At 50.5% G+C, this 20,751-nt stretch overlaps 1 protein-coding gene across 1 annotated transcript; it reads left to right on the top strand.

The window, feature by feature from the left end:
- The first annotated feature begins 781 nt into the window (after positions 1-781).
- MAPK7 (mitogen-activated protein kinase 7) lies at positions 782-19,525 on the top strand. Its single transcript, XM_060255315.1, has 7 exons — positions 782-861; positions 3,359-3,587; positions 4,569-4,734; positions 11,159-12,297; positions 14,398-15,341; positions 16,827-16,954; positions 18,938-19,525. The coding sequence occupies exons 2-7, from the start codon at positions 3,368-3,370 to the stop codon at positions 19,089-19,091; spliced, it is 2,751 nt and encodes a 916-aa protein (XP_060111298.1). The 5' UTR covers positions 782-861; positions 3,359-3,367; the 3' UTR covers positions 19,092-19,525.
- Positions 19,526-20,751: the final 1,226 nt, after the last annotated feature.

The following is a 20,751-nucleotide window of genomic DNA, read 5'->3' as shown; positions in this document are numbered from 1 at the left end:
GAGTTGGCAATCCTATAATGTTGAGCCCAAGACCAAGCACTGGTGAAACCCAACTCTGCTCAACTGCAGCAGAATATTTTTAAGTGCTTGCGCTGGTGACAGATCGAGAAGTTCTGACAGTTTTTAGATCCAGAGGAGTCAGCTGTGTTAGCTTGCTGCTGCAAAACAGGAAGAGTCCAGTAGCACTTTTAAGACTACTAACAATTTTTATTGTAGCATAGGCTTTTGAGAAACACAACTCTCTTAGGCAGACGCTCATTTGCTCAGGACATCTAATGAAGAGAGCTGTGTTTCTCAAAAGCTTATGCTACAGTAAAATTGTTAGTCTTAAAGGTGCTACTGGACTCTTCACTATCGGCCAGTTTTTGTTTTCTTTTGGATTTTCTAGTGCACTGAAGGCAGAAGTTCAGCCACGCAACTTTCCCTCATCGAGGCTTGTCCACGCCAGGGCACTGTCTCCACCTGTCGAAGTGTCGAGCCTCCTCTGCCTCGTTATTGGTTAAAGGCGCCACCAAGGGGTTTCACTTCAGGCACCCTCCCTCCCTTTCTCATGCCTTGCCTCCTTCAGCGTTCTCCGATTGGTTCATTCGAGGAGAGGGGCAGGACTTGGTTAAAGGGGAAGAAAATAGCGCCGGGAGAAGGAGGAAAAGAGGAGGAGTCGCCTCTGTACTACTCGGAGGGTAGTAGCCACGCCCCCGCGCGTCCCGATTGGCCGAGGAGGATTCGAAGCCGTAATATCCGGGCATTTTCTAGAGCTGGCTGGTGGGAGCCAAGGCAGGCGGAGGAGACAGGGGAGTGGCGGACTAGAAAGGGAACCGCCCTGGGCGAGCCTGATATTAGGGGCGCCTCCCATCCGCGCAGGTGAGCTCTCCCTCTCCGCCTGGCCCCATGGGGAAGGAAGGCAAACGGACCCCGGAGCAGGGGGAGGACCAGCTCCCTTCCTTCCCCTCGCAAATGAAACACCCCCTTTCTTTTCTAGTGTAGCTTCCCCCAACCTGTAGTGCAGCGCCCCTCCCCTTCCCATGGGGTCGTTGTCCATCCCTGGCTTTTCTTCCCTGTTCTCTCCCCCCATATTTCCGTCTGCTTCCTACCATGCTGGTTGCTCAACCCAAGACTGCATCCCCATAAGTTTTCCTTCACTCATCCCCTACAAGGTGGTTCTTCCTTCTCTGCCCCCATTGTATCTTCGTTGATCCCTCTGGGGGGAGTAGCCTTTCTTTTCCCATCCTCTTGATTGCCTATCAACGCCCCTGGTCGGGGAGTCGATCCTTCCCCCCCTTGGCTCCCACCAGCTCTCCCACCCCCCAATTCCACTTTGTGGCCTCCGTTTTCTCCCAGGTCAGTTTGGTCATATTTCTCTTTTATTTCTGAATTGGGTTGGTGCTCCAGCCCCTCTCTTCAAGGGGATTGTAGAATGGGAAAAGGTATAGAAAAAATGGGCACCAGCAATGGTAAAAGGGTTGGATCAAGGGGGAGAGGGGAGGGGGCTGTGGCTCAATGGTAGAGCATCTACTTGGCATGCAGAAGGTCCCAGGTTCAGTTTTCAGTGCCTCCAGTTAAAGGACTTGGCAGCAGGTGGCATCAGACCCTAGAGAGCTGCCTCCAGCCTGACCAAATATTGACTTTGATGAACTAAGGGCCTGATTCATCCTAAAACAGCTTTGTATGGAAGTGTGTGTTGCCTTACAAGGGAACATATGTGCCCTGGGGATCGCTACAATCTGCCTCACGATATCTTTTGGCTGTCCCTGTTCTGAAGGAGGTCTGTCTTGCCTGGGCCAGGGCCTTTTCAGTCTTGGCCCCCGCCAAGTGGAATCAGCTCCTTATAGAGATTGGGGCCCTATCTGATCTCCTACTGTTTTGTAGGGCCTGTAAGATGGAGCTATTCCGCCGGACCTGTGATTGAGGCAGCGGGTGTCCATATTCTACCTGTTTGGCCTCCCTTGCTGTGACTTTACCCTTATTATTTACCATTTCATTGCTGTATTCCTTGGGCCTATAGCTGTATTGATATGTTGAGTGTGCCCAACTGAAATTGCTGCCCATGGTGCGTATTAGTTTTTAAATGGTTTTATTATATTGTTATGTATGGTTTTAATCTGTAAATTTTAATTGTTTAACTTATTTTGTTCTTCGCCCTCAACCCGCTTACGGGAAAGGGTGGAATATAAGCCAACTAAAATAAATAAAAAAGAGTTTGGAGCTTTCTAGTTTAAAAGAAACGTGTTTAAAGGATATGATTGAGGTTCATAAAATTATGCACAGTGTGTAGAAAGAGCAGAGAGAATATTTTTTCTTCCCAAAATAATAGAACTGGTGGTGGGGGGAAGTGAGGGGCATCCAATGACAGATGAACAAAAGGGGACTTCAGTAAAAAGGGGTAAAGGTGCAAGAACCTGGCCCTCCTGTGCAAGCACCAGTCATTTCTGACTCTGGGGTGACGCATCATGACGTTTTCACGGGAGATTTTTTTTAATGGGGTGGTTTGCTATTGCTTTTCCCAGTCATCTACATTTTCCGCCAGCAAGCTGGGTACTCATTTTACCAACATTGGAAGGATGGAAGGCTGAGTGAACCTAGAGCCAGCTACCTGAACCCAGCTTCCGCTGGGATCAAACTGTACACAACGCATAAACGGTTTGTGAAACTCACTGCCACAGGATTGAGGGATGACCACTGCTTTGGGTACCTGATGCAGCTTACAGCATTATTCTCACTCTCCAAATTTGTCCTCATGAGAAAAATTGTGTGGTAGGTTAGACTGAGAGTGTGTGACTGGCCCAAGGTCACCCAGCAAGCTTCCATGGCACAAGTAGTTTTCACCTGGAATGGCTTAGAACATTCTCTTCTCCAGCCTTGTTTCTTCACAACTCCGAAGAGGCAGCATAGAAATTTTGTAAGTAAATAAACCCCGTGAGGGAGGTTAGGCCAAGAGTGTGGGCCAGCAAACTGGCAGAGTGGAGATTTGAACCTGGGCCTTCCAGTTCTTAGTCTGACACTCTAACTATGATGCCACACTGTTTTATGGGTTAGCTTTATGCAGGGGTGGCAATCTAGCAGGAGCTCCTTAGCATATTAGGCCACCCACCCCTGACGTAGCCAATCCTCCAAGAGCTTACAAAAAAGAGACTTGTAAGCTCATGGACAATTGGCTACAGCAGGGTGTGTGGCCTAATATGCAAAGGAGCTCCTGCTAGAATTCCACCCCTGGCTTTATGTAATTTGTGGTGCTATAGCTCTGTTCATTTGATTAATTAAAATTCTGAGAGAAAACCAGTTAATCTGCTAAAATCCTGCTGTACCATTGACATTACTCATGATTTGGCAATTACTTGTGTGTGTGTGGTTTTTTTGGCAGTGAAGAGCCATGGCGGAGCCCCCCATCGAAGATGAGGGTGAGGAAGCTGCTCAGGGCCAAGGGAAGCAGGAGCCATCTCACCAGGCAGCTGTGGCCGCCAAGAACCTGGCCATCTTGAAGGCCCGCTCCTTTGACATCACCTTTGAGGTGGGGGACGAGTACGAGGTCATTGAGACGATCGGCACAGGAGCCTATGGTGTCGTGAGCTCGGCACGCCGCAAGGATACAGGTGTGTGAAGACGGAGTGGTGGTGAGTGGTGGTTGGGGTTTTCTGGGTTTTGCCTGCAGCGATGTTGTGGCCTGAGAGATCATCACTGAGGACTAGAAGCATGCTAACGCTGCTTACGACATCGTTCCAACTTCTTCCGGTTTGTTTTTAAGACAAATAACCCTGGGAGGTAGATCACGATGGGCAGCTATGCCAGTCTGCCTGTAGCAGTAGGAAAGAGCAAGAGTCCAGGAGCACCTTGAAGACTTAACAACATTTGTGGCAGGGGATGAGTTTTCATGAGTCACTGCTCACTTCTTCAGAGGCTGTTGCTGGCCCAAGGTCACCCAGTGAGCTTCCATGGTACCTGGGAGATGTGAACCTGGGTTTATCACACAAACCGGAGAGCCAGTTTGGTGTAGTGGTTAAGTGTGCAAACTCTTATATGGGAGAACCAGGTTTGATCCCCCACTCCTTCACTTCCTCCTGCTGGAATGGCCTTGGGTCAGCCATAGCTCTTGCAGGAGTTGTCCTTGAAAGGGCAGCTTCTCTGAGAGCACTCTCAGCCCTACCTACCTCATAGGGTGTCTGTTGTGGGGGAGGAAGGTAAAGGAGATTGTGAACCACTCTGAGATTGAGTGGAGGATGGAGTATAAATCCAATATCCTCCACCTCCTCCAACAACAACACTGTAACCGCTATGCTACACCCTTCTCTCTGCTGCTTAATTTGTCAACAGGCTTGCTTTGTGAAGGAGCAAGTCTGGCTGCCCTCATTGTGTCTTGTTAGCTGTGATTCCTGGTTTTGAATCTGGCTCAGGCACAAAAGCTTTGAGGGTTGATGAAGCCCCTTTGCTGCAACTTAACCTATTTCACAGTCTTCTTGTGGAGACAAAACAGTACCTTGTTAGTGGGAAAAAGCCATGCAAAAGCACATGTGAGTGCGCAACCCCCCTCCAATGAATGCTTCAAGCCTATTTCCCTCTTGCCTTTCTCCATCCAGGCCAGCAGATGGCAATCAAGAAAATTCCCAATGCCTTTGATGTGGTGATGAACGCTAAGCGCACCTTGCGTGAGCTGAAGATCCTCAAGCATTTCAAGCACGACAACATCATCGCCATCAAGGACATCCTGAAGCCCTCTGTGCCTTATGCCGAGTTCAGATCTGTGTAAGTGCTTCTCTTCCCCTTACTGGGACATGGATCCCTACAATTTTGCACTTCCTTAGCGTGATACTACAACCCTTCTTGGAGATTCCGTTCTCCCTGGCTGTTCTCTTTGCTAAGTCTCCACCCTGCCTGTAGAAAAATAGCTTCCCAGGAAAAAGGCTGTGGAAAACCCTTTTTTCTCTTGAGTCCTGGTTTTCTAGAACACGGGAAGCAGTAAGGCCTTGAAATCTCAAATGATACAGTCCAAGAAGGGCTATACCACATAGTTCATGGCTCATTTGGATTAGGCTTGGGTGGCTGTCTGGTCCTTTAACCAATACATGTGGTTTACTCCATCCACTGTCAAACTGTCACAGTCCTATAGAATAAAGTTAGATTCCAGTTCTGTTGCTTCAGACCAACACAGCTACCTGCCTGGATCTATCACAGTCCTGCCTTGGCTATGTGAAGTTGGCAGGGTGTAGTGCAGAATCGGATAGAAGCAAGCAGAAATCAGTTGTCGATGCTGGAGCTGTTCAAATCAGGATGCCCAAGATGAGGTGGGGTCACCTGATTCAGGATCTGCGGGTCTTGCCATTCCCTTGAGAGGGCAGGCATTCCAGCTTCCAGGGCAGAACAGAGCTCTGTATTGGTGCTGGCCCTGAAGGGTGCCTTGAACCTCTCTTGGTCTTTTAAGGAGGTCACCCTCTGACTTGGCACACGCACACACAAGCCTTTATTGGCATATATCAGATTATAAATAAGGCAAGAAAGAGATACAGAAGTAACAAAATAAACCGGTCATATACAGCTAGGGTGACCATAATGTCTGAAGGCCAGCCAGGGACACGTGGGGGGGGGGAGGTAGGGGTGCGCGCGCGCAAAGCGTGCGCGCCGCCGGAAACAGGAAGTGACGTCACTTCCGGTGGCGGCATGCCACCACAGGAAACAGGAAGTGACATCACTTCCTGTGACATCATTTCCCCGCGTCACCTGCCGGAAATGGGAAGTGACATCACTTCCTGTGACATCATTTCCCCCAAATGACATCATTTCCCCCAAATGCCACTGCCGGAAACAGGAAGTGACTTCACAGCACTTCCTGTGACATCCCCAAAAATCCCCCAAATATCACCGCCGGAAACAATTTTGTTCTGAAATCCTGTATATACTTCAACAGTATATGGGATAAGGCACTTTCTCAACTGTGCTGCATAATGCAGCCTATTTATTTTGTCCTGTTTGCTCTGTTGGCTCTATCTGCGCCACCTTCATCACTTTCGGGGTGTGGATCCCCCAGTGGGGTGGTCTCCCGACTCCCTCCGCCGGCTGTTTCTGATAGCCCTGCGCCCCCTCTTTCATTTGATATGTGTCCCGTGCGGGTGCCACCCTCCCGCCGGGAGATGCCGCAAAATGAGCCCCCTTGAGGCTTATGGCGGCAGGGCTCGGGGGAAGCGAGCTAGACTGCTGTTCTTTTGAGGGGTTATAGAGTGTTTTGAGCCCGTCCCTGAGGCATCGGTCCCATCGTTGTGGGACCCAGGGGGCCGGCGCAGCGGCACGCCGAAGCAGCCTGTCACTAATAACACAGGTCGAGATGCAGGACAGGAACCCGGAAGAGACCGACAGGCTGCTTCAGCGTGCCGCTGCGCCGGCCCCCTGGGCCCCACAACGATGGGACCGATGCCACAGGGACGGGCTCGAAACACTCTATAACCCCTCAAAAGAACAGCAGTCTAGCTCGCTTCCCCCGAGCCCTGCCGCCATAAGCCTCAAGGGGGCTCATTTTGCGGCATCTCCCGGCGGGAGGGTGGCACCCACACGGGACACATATCAAATGAAAGAGGGGGCGCAGGGCTATCAGAAACAGCCGGCGGAGGGAGTCACGAGACCACCCCACTGGGGGATCCACACCCCGAAAGTGATGAAGGTGGCGCAGACAGAGCCAACAGGACAAAATAAATAGGCTGCATTATGCAGCACAGTTGAGAAAGTGCCTTATCCCATATACTGATGAAGTAAATACAGGATCTGAGAACAAAATTGCACCAGAAGACACAAACACAAAGCTCCCTTACACTGAATCAGTGCTTGGGTCCACCAAAGTCAGTATTGTCACATAAGAGAAGCCCTGTTGGATCAGGCCAGTGGCCCATCCAGTCCAACACTCTGTGTCACATAAGAACATAAGAGAAGCCCTGTTGGATCAGGCCAGTGGCCCCTCCAGTCCAACACTCTGTGTCACATAAGAACATAAGGAGGGAAGGAAGGGAGGAGGGAGGGAAGGGAAGGGAGGAAGGAAGGAAGGGAAGGAAGGATGGGGGGAGGGAAGGAAGGGGGGAGGGAGGGAGGGAAGGAAGGAAGGAAGGGGGGAGGGAGGGAAGGAAGGAAGAAAGGAAGGAAGGGAGGAGGGAGGGAAGGGAGGGAGGGAAGGAAGGAAGGGAAGGGAGTGAGGGAAGGAAGAAAGGAAGGAAGAAAGGAAGGAAGAAAGGGAGGAGGGAGGGAAGGAAGGAAGGGAAGGGAGTGAGGGAAGGAAGGAAGAAAGGAAGGAAGAAAGAAAGAAAGGAAGGGAGGAGGGAGGGAAGAAAGGAAGGCCGCCCCCGCCCCCCCCCCGCTTTCGGCCCCCTTACCTGCTTCCAGGGCGGCGGAGAGTCCAGCGGCGGCGAGTCCTGCGGTGGCGGCCTCTCCTACGCTTCCCTGGCCTCCGCCGGGCCCGCGCGCGGGCGGGGAAGGCGGCGAGGGAGGGAGGGAGCTGCCGGCGCTGGCCTCTGGAGGTCCTCCAGGGACCAGCGGAGGCCGCGGAGAGGCCTTCGCTGGTCGGCGGTGGTCCCGGAAGGCCTTCCAGAGGCTCTGGAAGGCCTTCCGGGACCAGCGCCGGCTGCTCCGCGGCCTCTCCGCGGCCTCCGCCACCGCTGCCGGTCCCGCGCGCGGGCGGGGAAGGCGGCGAGTGAGGGAGGGAGCGTCCCTGCGCAGGCGCAGGGACGCTCCCTCCCTCACTCGCCGCCTTCCCCGCTGGCGCCCGCGGCCCGCCGCCTCCGGGGCTGGCTAAACCGGGACCTCTAAATGGTCCCGGTATAGCCAGCCCGGGAGGCGGGAATAGGGGGCCAGAACCGGGACATTCCCGGGCTCCCGGGACGGTCTGGCCACCCTATAGCTATACATCGGACAATCAATCCTTAATTGCCAGACTCAAGAATAAAGCAACCTTTTCAGTTATTTCAGATGACAAATCATTCAGAAGCCGGCATACCTTTGCGGCATCTGAGCAACTTGTCCTATTGAGCAGAATTGGGTCTAGAAACCGAAGGCGAATAGTATCGTATTGGGAGCAGTAAAGAAGAATATGGGACAACGAATCAGCTTGTTTTAAGTTGCGTGTACAAAGCCTTAATGAGAGTGGGATTTTTTTTATATCTACCATAGATGACTGCTGATGGGATAAGTATTACATCTGGCAAGAGTAAATGCTCTACGCAATTGTGGAACATGGAGAGTTGATAGATGAGAAGGCAGATGACCAATAGTTGGGGAAATTCCAAAAATCGAAGGGGAGAAATCCTCTGGCTTGGAGTCTAGCACTCCTTCAGACCTCTGTGAGCTCTCGCCAGACCTGTAGGTGTCTGGATGAGGAAGAAAGGATAAGTAAAGGCCGTGTCTTGGATGAGCGGTAAGGGCTGCCTGTGTAATTTGGAGAGCTTGTCCCCTCTTGTGTCCTGAAGTATATCCAGGGGGCTTCAGATCTCTGGATGCATGCTGAGGTCGTAGATCTTGTGTCCTTCAGGCTACGCTGGGGGTGGCATCATCCAAATCAGAGTAGTGGTTGCTGGCTGGGGCTGTGTTAACCTACCTCAGGGTCTTATTGGGCACTGCCAGAAACAGCTTGGTGCAGTGGTTAAGTGTGCGGGCCCTTATCTGGGAGAACTGGGTTTGAATCCCCACTCCTCCACTTGCACCTGCTGGAATGGCCTTGGGCCAAGCATAGCTATCACAGGATTTGTCATTGAAAGGGCAGCTGCTGTGAGAGCCCTCTCAGCCCCACCTACCCCGCAGGGTGTTTGTTGTTGGAGGGAGAAGATAAAGGAGATTGTGAGCTGCTCTGAAACTCTGATTCAGAGAGAAGGATGGGGTATAAATCTGCAGTTTTCTTCTTCTGTGACCTTGGAACCTTCAAGTTAAAGAAGTGGTGAGTCAAGAGCCAGCGTGGACAGCGTAAGCCAGGGCTCTTGAGTGAGCTGGGATCAGATCTTTCCTTCTACCATGGAGCCTTACTGGGTGACCCAGGCCCCATCACAAATCCTCAGCCTAGCCTACCTTACAGGGTTGCTGTTGTGAGAAAATGGAGGAGGCGGGAAGGATGCTGTAAAGCTGCTTGGATTCCCAACTGGGGAGAAAAGCAGGGTATGAATCAATGAATACAAATAACATGCATCGTCCAAGTCAATGCGTTGGTTGCTGGCTGGGGCTGGGAATCAGTGTTCTCTCTCAGCTGCACGTGTGAGCAGACGCTCACGAACACTGGAGGCCCCGCTCAGCAGCAGTCTGGGAGTAATGCTCCCTCTAAGCTGTGGAGTCTTGTGAGCAAAAATCCTACTTTGTGAGCTCCTGGCATTAAAGTGGTGAGCGACTGCATCGATTTGTGTGCTCAGGGGTCCTCCTTCCTGAGCTAAGATAAAAATGTGTGAGCTGGAGGCTAAAAAAACGGTGAGCTTGCTCACACTAACTCAGCGTAGAGGGAACACTGGTCTGGAGCTGCGCAGGGTCTTGCGCTGTCCATTGCCCCTGCTAAGATTACATTACACAAGAGAGAACACAGCGTTCCGACGCAGATCTAAAAAAAATCTTCTGTGTCTCTCCAGATCTCAAAGTGCTTATGAATTATTTGAAGTATTAAATTTAGTTGCTCTCACTACCTAAAGAACTCGCATGCAATTCATTATGCTAAATTAATTATATACTATTACATACTTCCCTTGCGTAAGAAAACAATCTTATGCAAAGTATTCAGATACACAATAAACAAGAGGCAACACTTTTTCAAGTAAATTATTGAACGATGGTTAACAATGATGCCCACAGGATTCACAGTGGGATTTTCATATGAACATATGAAGCTGCCTTCTACTGAATCAGGCCCTGGGTCCATCAAAGTCAGTATTGTCTGCTCAGTCTGGCAGCAGCTCTCCAGGGTCTCAAGCTGAGGTTTTTCATGCCTGTTTGCGTGGACCCTTTTTAGTTGGAGATGCCAGGGATTGAACCTGGAACCTTCTGCTTGCCAAGCAGATGCTCTACCACTGAGCCACCGTCCAATTAGTCTGCATTCACATTCGATGTCTGAATTGTGTGTCTGAATACTGTGTATAAGATTGTCTGAGTACTGAAATTGTCTTATGCTGTGTAAAAGAGTATTTTCTTATGTAGTGGAAGTATGTATTAATATATAATTATGTAATATGTATTAGTACATAATTAAGCTAGCACAATAAATTGTATATGGGTCCTTTGGGTACTTATATACCAGCTTTCTTTAATATTTCAAATTGTAAGCACTTTACAATTTGTATGCACACAGTAGATTTGTTTAGATATACATTTTAAGATGACAGCAGTTCTATTCTGCTCAGGATGTGAACTGCTCCACTCAGTAGGGGAAAAAATGTAGAGAGGACAGTGGCCAAGGGGCCACCTCCCTCTCCTGTCTGCCTCCTATTAAGGTCCTCCTCTTCCATCACCCATGAAGCTGCCTGACACTGAATGGTCTCTCTCAACGGCCTTGGTCTTTCAAGCTCAGTATTACCTGCTCTGAGCGGCAGCTGCTCCCCAAGGACTCAGGCAGAGGTCTTGCATTTCACCTCCTACCTGATCCTTAACTGGAGACATTGAAGATTGAGCCTTAGACCTTCTGAGTTCCAAGCACAGGGCTTTTTTTTTTTTGCAGCAGGAACTCCTTTGCATATTAGGCCATACCCAATGTTCCCTCGAAGCTGCAGAGTCCTGTGAGCAAAAATTCTACTTTGTGAGCTATTGGTAATAAAATTGTGAGCTACTGGCATTAAAGTTGTGAGCTACTGCATAAATTATTATGCTTTGGGACCATCCTTCCTGAGCTAAGACAAAAATGTGTGAACTGGAGGCTAAAAAACTCTGAGCTAGCTCACACTAACTCAGCTTAGAGGGAACACTGGCCGCACCCCTCTTATGTAGCCAATCCTCCAAGAGCTTACAGGGCTCTCAGTACAGGGCCTACTGTAAGCTCCAGGAGGATTGGCTACATCAGGGGTGTGTGGCCTAATATGCAAAGGAGCTCCTGCTACAGAAAAGCCCTGGCCAAGTGAATGCTCTGCCACTGAGCCATGGCCTCTTCCATTCTGCCTGATTCTTTCCCCAGAGGCCACTCCTCCAGGTGACCGTGTCATTCCCCCCCCCCTTGACCAAGTCAATCTTCTGGCAGGTACGTTGTGCTGGACCTGATGGAGAGCGACCTGCACCAGATCATCCACTCCTCCCAGCCTCTCACCCTGGAGCACGTGCGCTACTTCCTGTACCAGCTCCTGCGGGGCCTCAAGTACATCCACTCGGCCAACGTCATCCACCGGGACCTCAAGCCCAGCAACCTGCTGATCAACGAGAACTGCGAGCTGAAGATCGGGGACTTCGGCATGGCCCGGGGCCTCTGCACCAAGCCTGACGAGTACAAGTACTTCATGACGGAGTACGTGGCCACCCGCTGGTACCGCGCCCCCGAGCTGATGCTCTCCCTGCACGAGTACACACAGGCCATCGACATGTGGTCGGTGGGTTGCATTTTTGCGGAGATGCTGGGGCGCAAGCAGCTCTTCCCCGGGAAGAATTACATCCACCAACTGCAGCTGATCATCACTGTCTTGGGGACCCCTCCGGCGAAAGTGGTCCACTCCATCGGGGCAGACCGAGTGCGGGCTTACGTCCAGAGCCTGCCGTCGCGCCAGCCGGTGCCCTGGGAGAGCCTCTACCAGCACGCCGACCGGAAGGCCTTGTCCTTGCTCTCCAAGATGTTGCGCTTCGACCCCCGCGAGCGCATCTCGGTGGTGGAGGCGCTGAACCACCCCTTCCTGGCCAAGTATCACGACCCTGACGACGAGCCGGACTGCGTGCCAGCCTTCGACTTTGATTTTGACAAGCAGGTGCTGACCAAGGAGCAGATCAAGGAGGCCATCGTGGCAGAAATCAACGACTTCCACGACCGCCGGGAGGGCATCCGGCGCCAGATCAGCTTCAAGCCAGCGCTACGGCCGGCTGTCATCGGGAGCTGTGTGACTGCCTCCGACCAAGGCCTGCTGCTTTGCTGCCAGGATGTTGACATGCCCAGCGCCGGCTCGCCCAGGCCCAGAGATGGGGACTACGCTATGGCGTCTCCTACCCCCTACCCGCTCCCGGAGACCATCGACCTCACTTCTCCCCTCATGACTGCTAATGTTTCCCAGCCTGAGGTGAAGGCCGAAGCAGAGCCTCCTGCTGCCCCACCAAAACGCGAGGGAGCCATTTCGGATGACACCAAGGCTGCCCTCAAGGCTGTCATCTTGAAGTCGGCCCTCCGGAATAAGAACAAAGGTAAGGTGGAAGGGGGCTCTGGCAGATTTTAGATCTGTGTTTTGACCTGAAAGCTTCTTGGTAGATGAGTGAGGCCTAGATGGGAATCTCCTGGCTACGTTTTCTCCCTTTGTTTGGCAATACTGGTTTCTCTTCTATATCCCCCTCCCCCTACCATTGCCAGTTTAGGAATTTAAAAGGGCTGTGGAAGGAAGGAAAGGGTCACCATGTCAAGGGAACTTTTTGAACAGGCTACTTTGATATTTCTTCGTTTTATTGGGGAAAAAAGGGGAATTGGGTAGACAGGGGAATAAAAAGGCGTAGTGGATCAACATGCAGTTTGTCTCCTAATTGCAGTGGAAGCACTAAAGAAATAACTATAAAAACAGTATATCCAAGTCACTATATTCTAGAAAAAGTCCCCTTGTTCTCTGAAGCTGTAGTTTTGTTTAATCCAATCGTAAAGAGGAGTCTGTTCCTCATGACAATCTTTATCAGAGCGTCCTTGAAGTAAAGTCAAATTCTTGATCTGGAACTTCTTGCTTCTTCCATGCTTTGGCTTAAAGAATTCTGGCAGCAGTAATTATACGTATTATAAGGTATCTTTAATTAATAGTATACTCAGGGCTTTTTTTGGGTAGAAAAAGCCCAGCAGGAACTCATTTGCATATCGGGCCACACCCCCTGACATCACCATTGTTTCACACAGGGCTTTTTGGTAGAAAAAGTCCAGTAGGAACTCATTTGCATATTAGGCCACACCCCCAGACACCAAGCCAGCCGAAACTGTGTTCCTGTGCGTTCCTGCTCAAAAAAAGCCCCGATTATACTGCTCTGGTGTACAATCCCAAAGAAACCATTTGGACAGACTGCTTTGGAGAGTGTGAGGGCCTTGCCCCCTCCTGCCCTTATCTCAAAAGTAGTCATCCAGCTAAACTTGTTGTGAGGCGGGGCGGGCAGCAGAAGACATTTCAGGGGTTACAGCAATGTGAGAAATGCTGGCTGTTACAGTATCTTGTGGCGTGTTCCGAATGTGAAACCTTAAGGTGTGTGGAGCCGGTCCTGTTTGCGAGGATGGATATCTGAGCTGCTGGAAATGACTCTGAAAGGGTTGAATCCGGTGCCTGAAAAAGGAAAGTTGGGGGGCTAATGGGTGAGGGGGATTCCAAACATCTGGCTTGTGTAGAACATTTGGGGCCGGACTCTTTGGGGAGGAGGATGTGTGTGGTAGAATATGGGGGGGGGGGGGTAGTGCCAGCCTCTTGGTGTTTAAATGGGAGAGCGGAGGAATAGGAGGGATTTTTCAGTGCTCTTTCTATGTCCCCTGTTCAGAAACGCCTTTGAATCCCAAAGACCTACTCTTATTTTTTTTCCTTCCCCTTGAATGCATCCAGAGAGACGCAAGCTTTCCTGTTGCCTTAAGATGTTTAACATCTTAAGTTTTAATATATATTTTACTTCATTTATACTCTGCTTTTATCCCCAGTGGGAGGTGGGGACCCAGAGTGGCTGACCTCCTTTCCCACTCTTCCATTTTATCCTCACTAACCTGCGGGGTAAATCTGGTTGTGAGTACGTGACTAACCAAGGTCACACAGTGACTTTCCCTGGCATAAGTTGGATTTGAACCTGGGTCTTCCAGATCCTAGTTCGACACTCTAACCGCTGCACCTGACTGGCTAAGCATTTTCATACCACTAAATGATGCACTTTCAATTCGCTTTCAGTGCACTTAGCAGCTGGATTTTACTGTGTTAAATGGCAAAACTTGTTTGTAGACAATCACTGAAGTCAGGGCTTTTTTTGTAGCAGGAACTCCTTTGCATATTAGGCTACACCCCCCCCCCCCCTCTGATGTAGCCAATCCTCCAAGAGCTTACAGGGCTCTTGGAAGCTCCAGGAGGATTGGCTACATCAAGGGTGTGTGGCCTAATATGTGAAGGAGCTCCCGCTACAAAAAAAACCCTGACTGAAGTGCATTATTCAGTGGGTGTGAAAATACCTACAGTATACAGTATATCTGGGTAGCTGTGAAATGCAGTGGGCCACAGAAGGCCCACAAAGTTTTAAATTTAGGATGGACAATCTCTGCCTTCTAAAGCTGCCCTCTTTGGTCCACAGATACCCCATCCTCCATCCCAGAGACGCCTGATATCCGGAGGCCGGTGACGGCGAAGGAGCGCCAGCGTGAACGTGAGGAAAAACGCAAGCGCCGTCAGGAGAGGGCCAAGGAACGTGAGAAGCAGAAGAAAGAAAAGGAGAAGGAACGCAAGGACATGTTGACAGAGAATGACCGGAACCTTCTGGAGAGGTGGACCAAGATGGTCGACCGGACCCAGAACAAGCCTGCCCAGAATGGATCTGCAGTCCTTCCTCAGGCAACCACTCCCAGCCATATCCTGCCTCAGGCTCCCCCTGCCAACCCTTTGCCACCTCAGGTGCCTCCTGCAAGCCATATCCCACCCACCTCTTCCGCCAACGTTTCTGCGCCCACTGATTTCCTCACCTTCTCAGACAAGGTGGTGCCTGCCTTGAGACCCAAGCTCACTTTGGTTCCTGTGGGTGCAGAACTAGCCCCGGTTCAAGGCGCGAATGCCAACGTGGTACACTTTTTCCCAGCCCAGACTGCCCCATTCCTGGTCACCGCCCCAGCCTGCCAAAAGGTAGCTCCATCCAAACCGGAGTGCCTGCTAAGCGTCAAATATGGACCCGGCCAGATATTTCAAGCTTCGTATGGGGTGACAGCCCTCAGCGCCTGGAGCGCCGTTCCTCAGCCTGAAAACTGGGCTGTGGCCGGGCAGCTGCCAGCGAATCAGCCAGAAATAGCGTCCCCTAATGACGTCTTGCCAGAACAGACTGTGACTTACGGAGCGAGAGGTGGTGTGGAGGAGGCCATGTTCCTGACAGAGGTGGGCAAAGCTGAGGTGTCGTCTCAGGGTTTAGTTGTGGAAGAAACCCGAGGGCCTGACCGGCAACAAATTGCCTCCGGGCTCTCTCCAGAGACCACTGTGCCTTCGGAGCCCCCAGATATCAATATGGTGACTCAGCAACTCTCAAAATCCCAGGTAATTAATTTATTTATGAAAATGTATATCCCCAGTCTCATGTCCACCAAATATTAGTTCTACAGCTGGCTTAAGGTATGTAATTGAAGAGCACTTGTTTGCATAAAAAACAAAGCAGGAGAGTCTCTAGATACCCCAATTCTGAAGCCGATCTCTGGTATCTCACTGCAGAATGTTATGCAGCCTTATTTTGTAGCTTTACATTGGGGTGCTTGTCACCATCAGTTGACTGTACTCTATCATTGTGAATACTCGGGGCTTTAATGTTGTTGTTGCAGGAGCTCCTTTGCATATTAGGCCACCCCCCCCCTCACGAGGTAGCCAATTCTCCTGGAGCTTTCAGTAGGCACTGTACTAAGAGCCCTGTAAGCTCTTGGAGGATTGGCTACATCGTTGGTGTGAGGCCTAATATGCAAAGGAATTGTTACAAAAAAAGCCATGGGGAATGCTCAAATAACAGCTTCTGAGTATTTTTGGCAATATATTCTTTTTTTTAAAAAAATTGCCTCATTAAAAAAAATTACCTCATAAGTGTGGGGTAGCATTTCCTTCTCTAACTACCAATTATCAATGTGCTAAAGTTGGCAAGAAATTAATCCTTGAAATACTTGACTGGTCCATTGATGCTTGTCCCGATTCAGAGAAAATTATCCAGGAGAAAAGCCCATGAGAATTTTAAGTTGGTGGAGATTAACTTGTGGCGATCTTCTTTTCCAGAGGGGCATAAGCACGACCGATTATATCTGAGCTGGACCCCAATCAAAGGTGTCATTTTTGGGTGTGGGGAATCAGTGGAATAAAATCCTGTCAGTGGGGGTGGAATTCTAGCAGGAGCTTCTTTGCATAATAGACCAACCACCCCTGAAGTAGCCAATCCTCCAAGAGCTTACAAGGCTCTTTTTTTGTAAGCTCTTGGAGGATTGGCTACATCAGGGGTGTGTGGCCTAATATGCAAAGGAGCTCCTGCTAGAATTCCACCCCTTCTTATCAGAGCCTCTGAAGCTCATTTTGGCTGTGTGTTTTTTCCTGTTGGCCCCTAACTGGTGTGGAACTCCGGATGTGAGATTTTCTGTTGATGGAAGGGCACAGAAGTCTCTCTGGACTTAACAGGCCAGTTTAGTGGAGTTTTGAATGAAGGAAATGCATTCTGGGCTGCTCTTGCCTGTACTTACAATGGCCATGTTCACAGTCTGTGACTGGCTGGTCTCCAAGTACCTGTCGTCCCTTTTATCTCTGACTGAGGAGAGGGACTGTGATGCAGTGGTAGAGCGTCTGCTCAGTCTGCGCAAGCTCCCACGTTCAATCCCTGATGTCTCCAATTCAAGGATCAGGTAGCAGGCAATGTAGAAGCCCTCTGCCTGAGATCTTGGAGAGCCGCCACTGCTGGTCAGAGCGAACAATACTGACCTTGATGGACCAAGGGTCTGATTCAGTATACAGCAGCTTCATGCGTATGTGAATGATCTTGCGATTTCTTGGTTTCAGGTGGAAGACCTCCTGCCTCCCGTCTTCTCTGGCACCCCTAAAGGCAGTGGTGCTGGCTACGGAGTTGGGTTCGACCTGGAAGAGTTTCTCAATCAGTCATTCGACATGGTCGGGGAAAACAGGGAGAGGTAAGAGGAGAGTCTCTCTGGACTTAAAGGGCCAGTCTAGTAGAGTTCCGAATGCAGGAGGTCCATTCTGATCTGCGCTTGCAATGACCAGAACTGGCAACAAGCGGCAGACAGTCCTGTGGGCCTGGAGGGGGGGGGATATTGTCATTGGCTGAAGCTGCTCTGATGCCCCAAAAGTGTAGGGTAGCATCCCCTGATCTGATTAATAGATCCTGTTGTGGTTTTGTCTTTCAAGAGGTGATGTTCCCGTGTTACCACGCTCCCACGCAAACGTGAATGTGTGTTGAGGCTGACACCAGGAATTAACTTGTGTGTTTGTGGAGGGAGTGGAGAACTGGGATCTTTTGTCTATAGAAAGGTGGCTGTGGGTAATGAGTTTCAGCAGGAAAAGGATGACAGAGTCCTGGGCAGAGGTGTCTGGTGTTCCTGATGTGAGGCTGTTTAGCTTGGAGAAACATCAACCGAGGGATGACATGGTAGAGGTTTACAAGATTATGCATGGGATAGAGAAAGTAGAGAAAGAAGCACTTTTCTCCCTTTCTCACAATACGAGAACTCGTGGACATTCGATGACATTGCTGAGTGGTTGGATTAGAACGGATAAAAGGAAGTACTTTTCTTCACCCAAAGGGTGATTAAAACATGGTATTCACTGCCACAGGAAGTGGTGGCAGCTACAAGCATAGACAGCTTCAAGAGGGAATTGGATAAACATATGGAGCAGAGGTCCAGCAATGGCTATTAATCATAACATATAAATGGTACTCCTTGCTGGTGGACCTCCTGATGGCACTTTGGTTTTTTTGGCCACTGTGTGACACAGAGTGTTGGACTGGATGGGCCATTGGCCTGATCCAACATGGCTTCTCATGATTTAAAGAGAGAAATGCCTTCTCCAAGCTGGCTGACGGGGCGGTGGGGGTTTTGAGAGCCACAGGCGGCTCCCGAGCTGCAGTCTGGCCACCCCTGCACTGGGTCATCTTTGGCAGGAACTTTGGGACAGCGAGAACATTTGAGCTTGCGGTTTCAAGCCATCACAGGGCAATTAATTTCTGAATTGCATTAACAGTCAGTGATGGAATACCTACATGGGAGCGACATCTTTTGTCTTCTGTCCTGGGGTGGCTTGATTCCTTTGATACATCACCCAGTTTTGCTCAGCTTGGCCTCACCCCCAGTTCTCTTGCTGAAAGGCTGCGTCTATCAGGGCTTTTTTTGTAGCAGGAACTCCTTTGCATATCAGGCCACACCCCTCTGATGTAGCCAATCCTCCAAGAGCTTCCAGTAGGCCCTCTAAGAAGAGCCCTGTAAACTCTTGGAGGATTGGCTACATCAGGGGTGTGTGGCCTAATATACAAAGGAGTTCCTGCTACGAAAAAAGCCCTATGCATCTTCAAAAGTTTCCACTTGCTGCGCGGTACGTCTTGAGACACAAAACGGGGCTGTTGCTCCCCATGGTCTGTGCTTGCCTCTCAGGGACTGGAACTCCATTCAGGCTGGGGAGGGATGCACAGAAGAAAGCACACAGACGGGGAACGCAAGGAGGCTGGCAGTTGCTTTGTGTGTCCTGGAGCCATCGCTCAGCGACTTTCCTCCAAACTGATCCTGTAGCTTTGGCCACGGTGTGTCTCCCCTGCCCTTTTTTGAACCTTGGAAGTGAGAACAAAACACTTTGTCCCCACTAGAGGGCGGCGCCACGCTTGGGAAGGTCCAGATTTGGCATCATCTTCAGCATGAGTTGCTCAATTTTTAAAGTATTGAACAAATAGCCTAATTAGAAGCCTGTAAAATGCCTTAGAGCTGCATCCTGAGTGTGACTGTGGCCCTGGGCAAGCTGATGTTTCAAACAGCCTTTTCTTTTGGTTTCCTTCTTGCTAAAGAGGCAAAATTTCCCCCCTCAGACACCATACAGAATTTGCTGTGCTGCTTCTCTTGTCCTCTGTCCCCTCTTTTCACCCTTCTTTTCTCCCTCTCTCTCTCTAGCCAAGGCGACTCTGCCCCGCTCTCGGCCTCCCTTCTCGCCGACTGGCTGGAAGTCCATCGCATGAACCCGGCTGACATGGAGTCCCTCCAGCAGGAACTGCAGCTGGGCTCTCCCATGATCCTCTCTGACATTCCGGACCTGCAGGACGCTTGAAAAACTGAGCTCTCATCATCTGCCTTCTCTCTCTCATTTCATTGGCTGCAAAAAAAGAGGCCACACCCACTTGTGTTTTTACTGGATGGTCTGTCTGTCAGCCTTCCCTATCTACTCTGGCTGGGAACCTCACCACAGTGCCTGTTTTTTTTCTTCTTGTTGCTAAAAGGAAAATCCAGGTCAGGCTTGGTGGTTGTTTTGGGCCGGAGGCCTATAATGAAAGGTTTGAGATGGCCTCACGAAAACTAGATCCCTGTGTTGTGGGAGACAGAATCCATGCTGCTCACTTGTGACCTCTGCCACGACACTAAGGGGCTTCCCTCTTGCTGTGTCCAGCCCGCTCTTTCCTGACCCTTCACTGTGTTTCCTTACCGTGTGGCCTAAAGCATGAATATTAGCTGGATGTGGAAAACAGCATCCGTTGTCTTGATCCTGAATCTTACCTTGGCTGAACGTATTAGGGAATGGGACACCTGAAAGTGTGGGATGCCCCCCAGAATTAGCAGGGCAGTTCTTCCCCGCAGGTAGCCCCTGGGGGGCGGGGAGGTCCCACCTGTTGAAATGTAAGAAGCAGTGTCTTTTATTGGAGTCCGGCCTTTGCATAGCTGGGTTCTGTGGGTTCTGAAGGGCTGCAGGTTTTTTGGGCCTCAGGCAAATGCCTTTCCTGCCTTCTGAAATCCTTTAAGAGCCAGTTTGGCGTAGTGGTTAAGTGTGCGGACTCTTATCTGGGAGATCCGGGTTTGATTCCCCACTCCTCCACTTGCACCTGCTGGAATGGCCTTGGGTCAGCCATAGCTCTGGCAGAGATTGTCCTTGAAAGGGCAGCTGCTGTGAGAGCCCTCTCAGCCCCACCCACCTCACAGGGTGTCTGTTGTGGGGGGAGAAGATATAGGAGATTGTAAGCTGCTCTGAGTCTCTGTTTCAGAGAGAAGGGCGGGGTATAAATTTGCAGTCGTCTTCTTTTTCTTCTTATAATAAAAGTGTCTCCTCTACCTGAGATGTCAAGGCTTTGAATCTGGGACCTTCTCCAGAGAGCCAGTTTGGTGTAGCGGTTAAGTGCACGGACTCTTATCTAGGAGAACCGCTTCGATTCCCCACTCCTCCACATTTGCCTGCTGATGTGACCTTGAGTCAGTCACAAGTTCTCACAGAGCTGTTTCTCTCAAGCAGTTTCTGTCAGAGCTCTCTCAGCTCCTTCCGACTTCACAGGGTATCTGTTGTGAAGAGGGGAAGGGAGATTGTAAACTGCTCTGAGACTCCTTCGGGTAGAAGAAGAAAATGATGATATTGGATTTATATCCCGCCCTCCACTCCAAAGAGTCTCAGAGTGGCTCACAATCTCCTTTACTTTCCTCCCCCACAACAGACACCCTGTGAGGTGGGTGGGACTGAGAGGGCTCTCACAGCAGCTGCCCTTTCAAGGACAACCTCTGCCAGAGCTATGGCTGACCCAAGGCCATGCTAGCAAGTGCAAGTGGAGGAGTGGGGAATCAAACCTGGTTCTGACCCAAGGCCATGCTAGCAAGTGCAAGTGGAGGAGTGGGGAATCAAATCCGGTTCTCTCAGGTAAGAGTCCGCACACTTAACCACTACACCAAACAAGGGTGGGGTATAAACCCAATCTCTTCTTCTTCCAGGCAAAGTTGTATGCTTTGTGGCT

This window comes from Heteronotia binoei, chromosome 15 (genome assembly GCF_032191835.1).
Source record: "Heteronotia binoei isolate CCM8104 ecotype False Entrance Well chromosome 15, APGP_CSIRO_Hbin_v1, whole genome shotgun sequence".
NCBI lineage: Eukaryota > Metazoa > Chordata > Lepidosauria > Squamata > Gekkonidae > Heteronotia > Heteronotia binoei.
This window is presented reverse-complemented; position numbering and strand designations above follow the sequence as displayed.

Coding starts and splice junctions, on each gene's coding strand:
- MAPK7 (XM_060255315.1), top strand. CDS start 3,368: ATGGCGGAGCCCCCCATCGAAGATGAGGGTGAGGAAGCTGCTCAGGGC. Junction 12,298..14,397: donor CCTCCGGAATAAGAACAAAG/GTAAGGTGGAAG, acceptor TTTGGTCCACAG/ATACCCCATCCTCCATCCCA. Junction 16,955..18,937: donor GTCGGGGAAAACAGGGAGAG/GTAAGAGGAGAG, acceptor CTCTCTCTCTAG/CCAAGGCGACTCTGCCCCGC.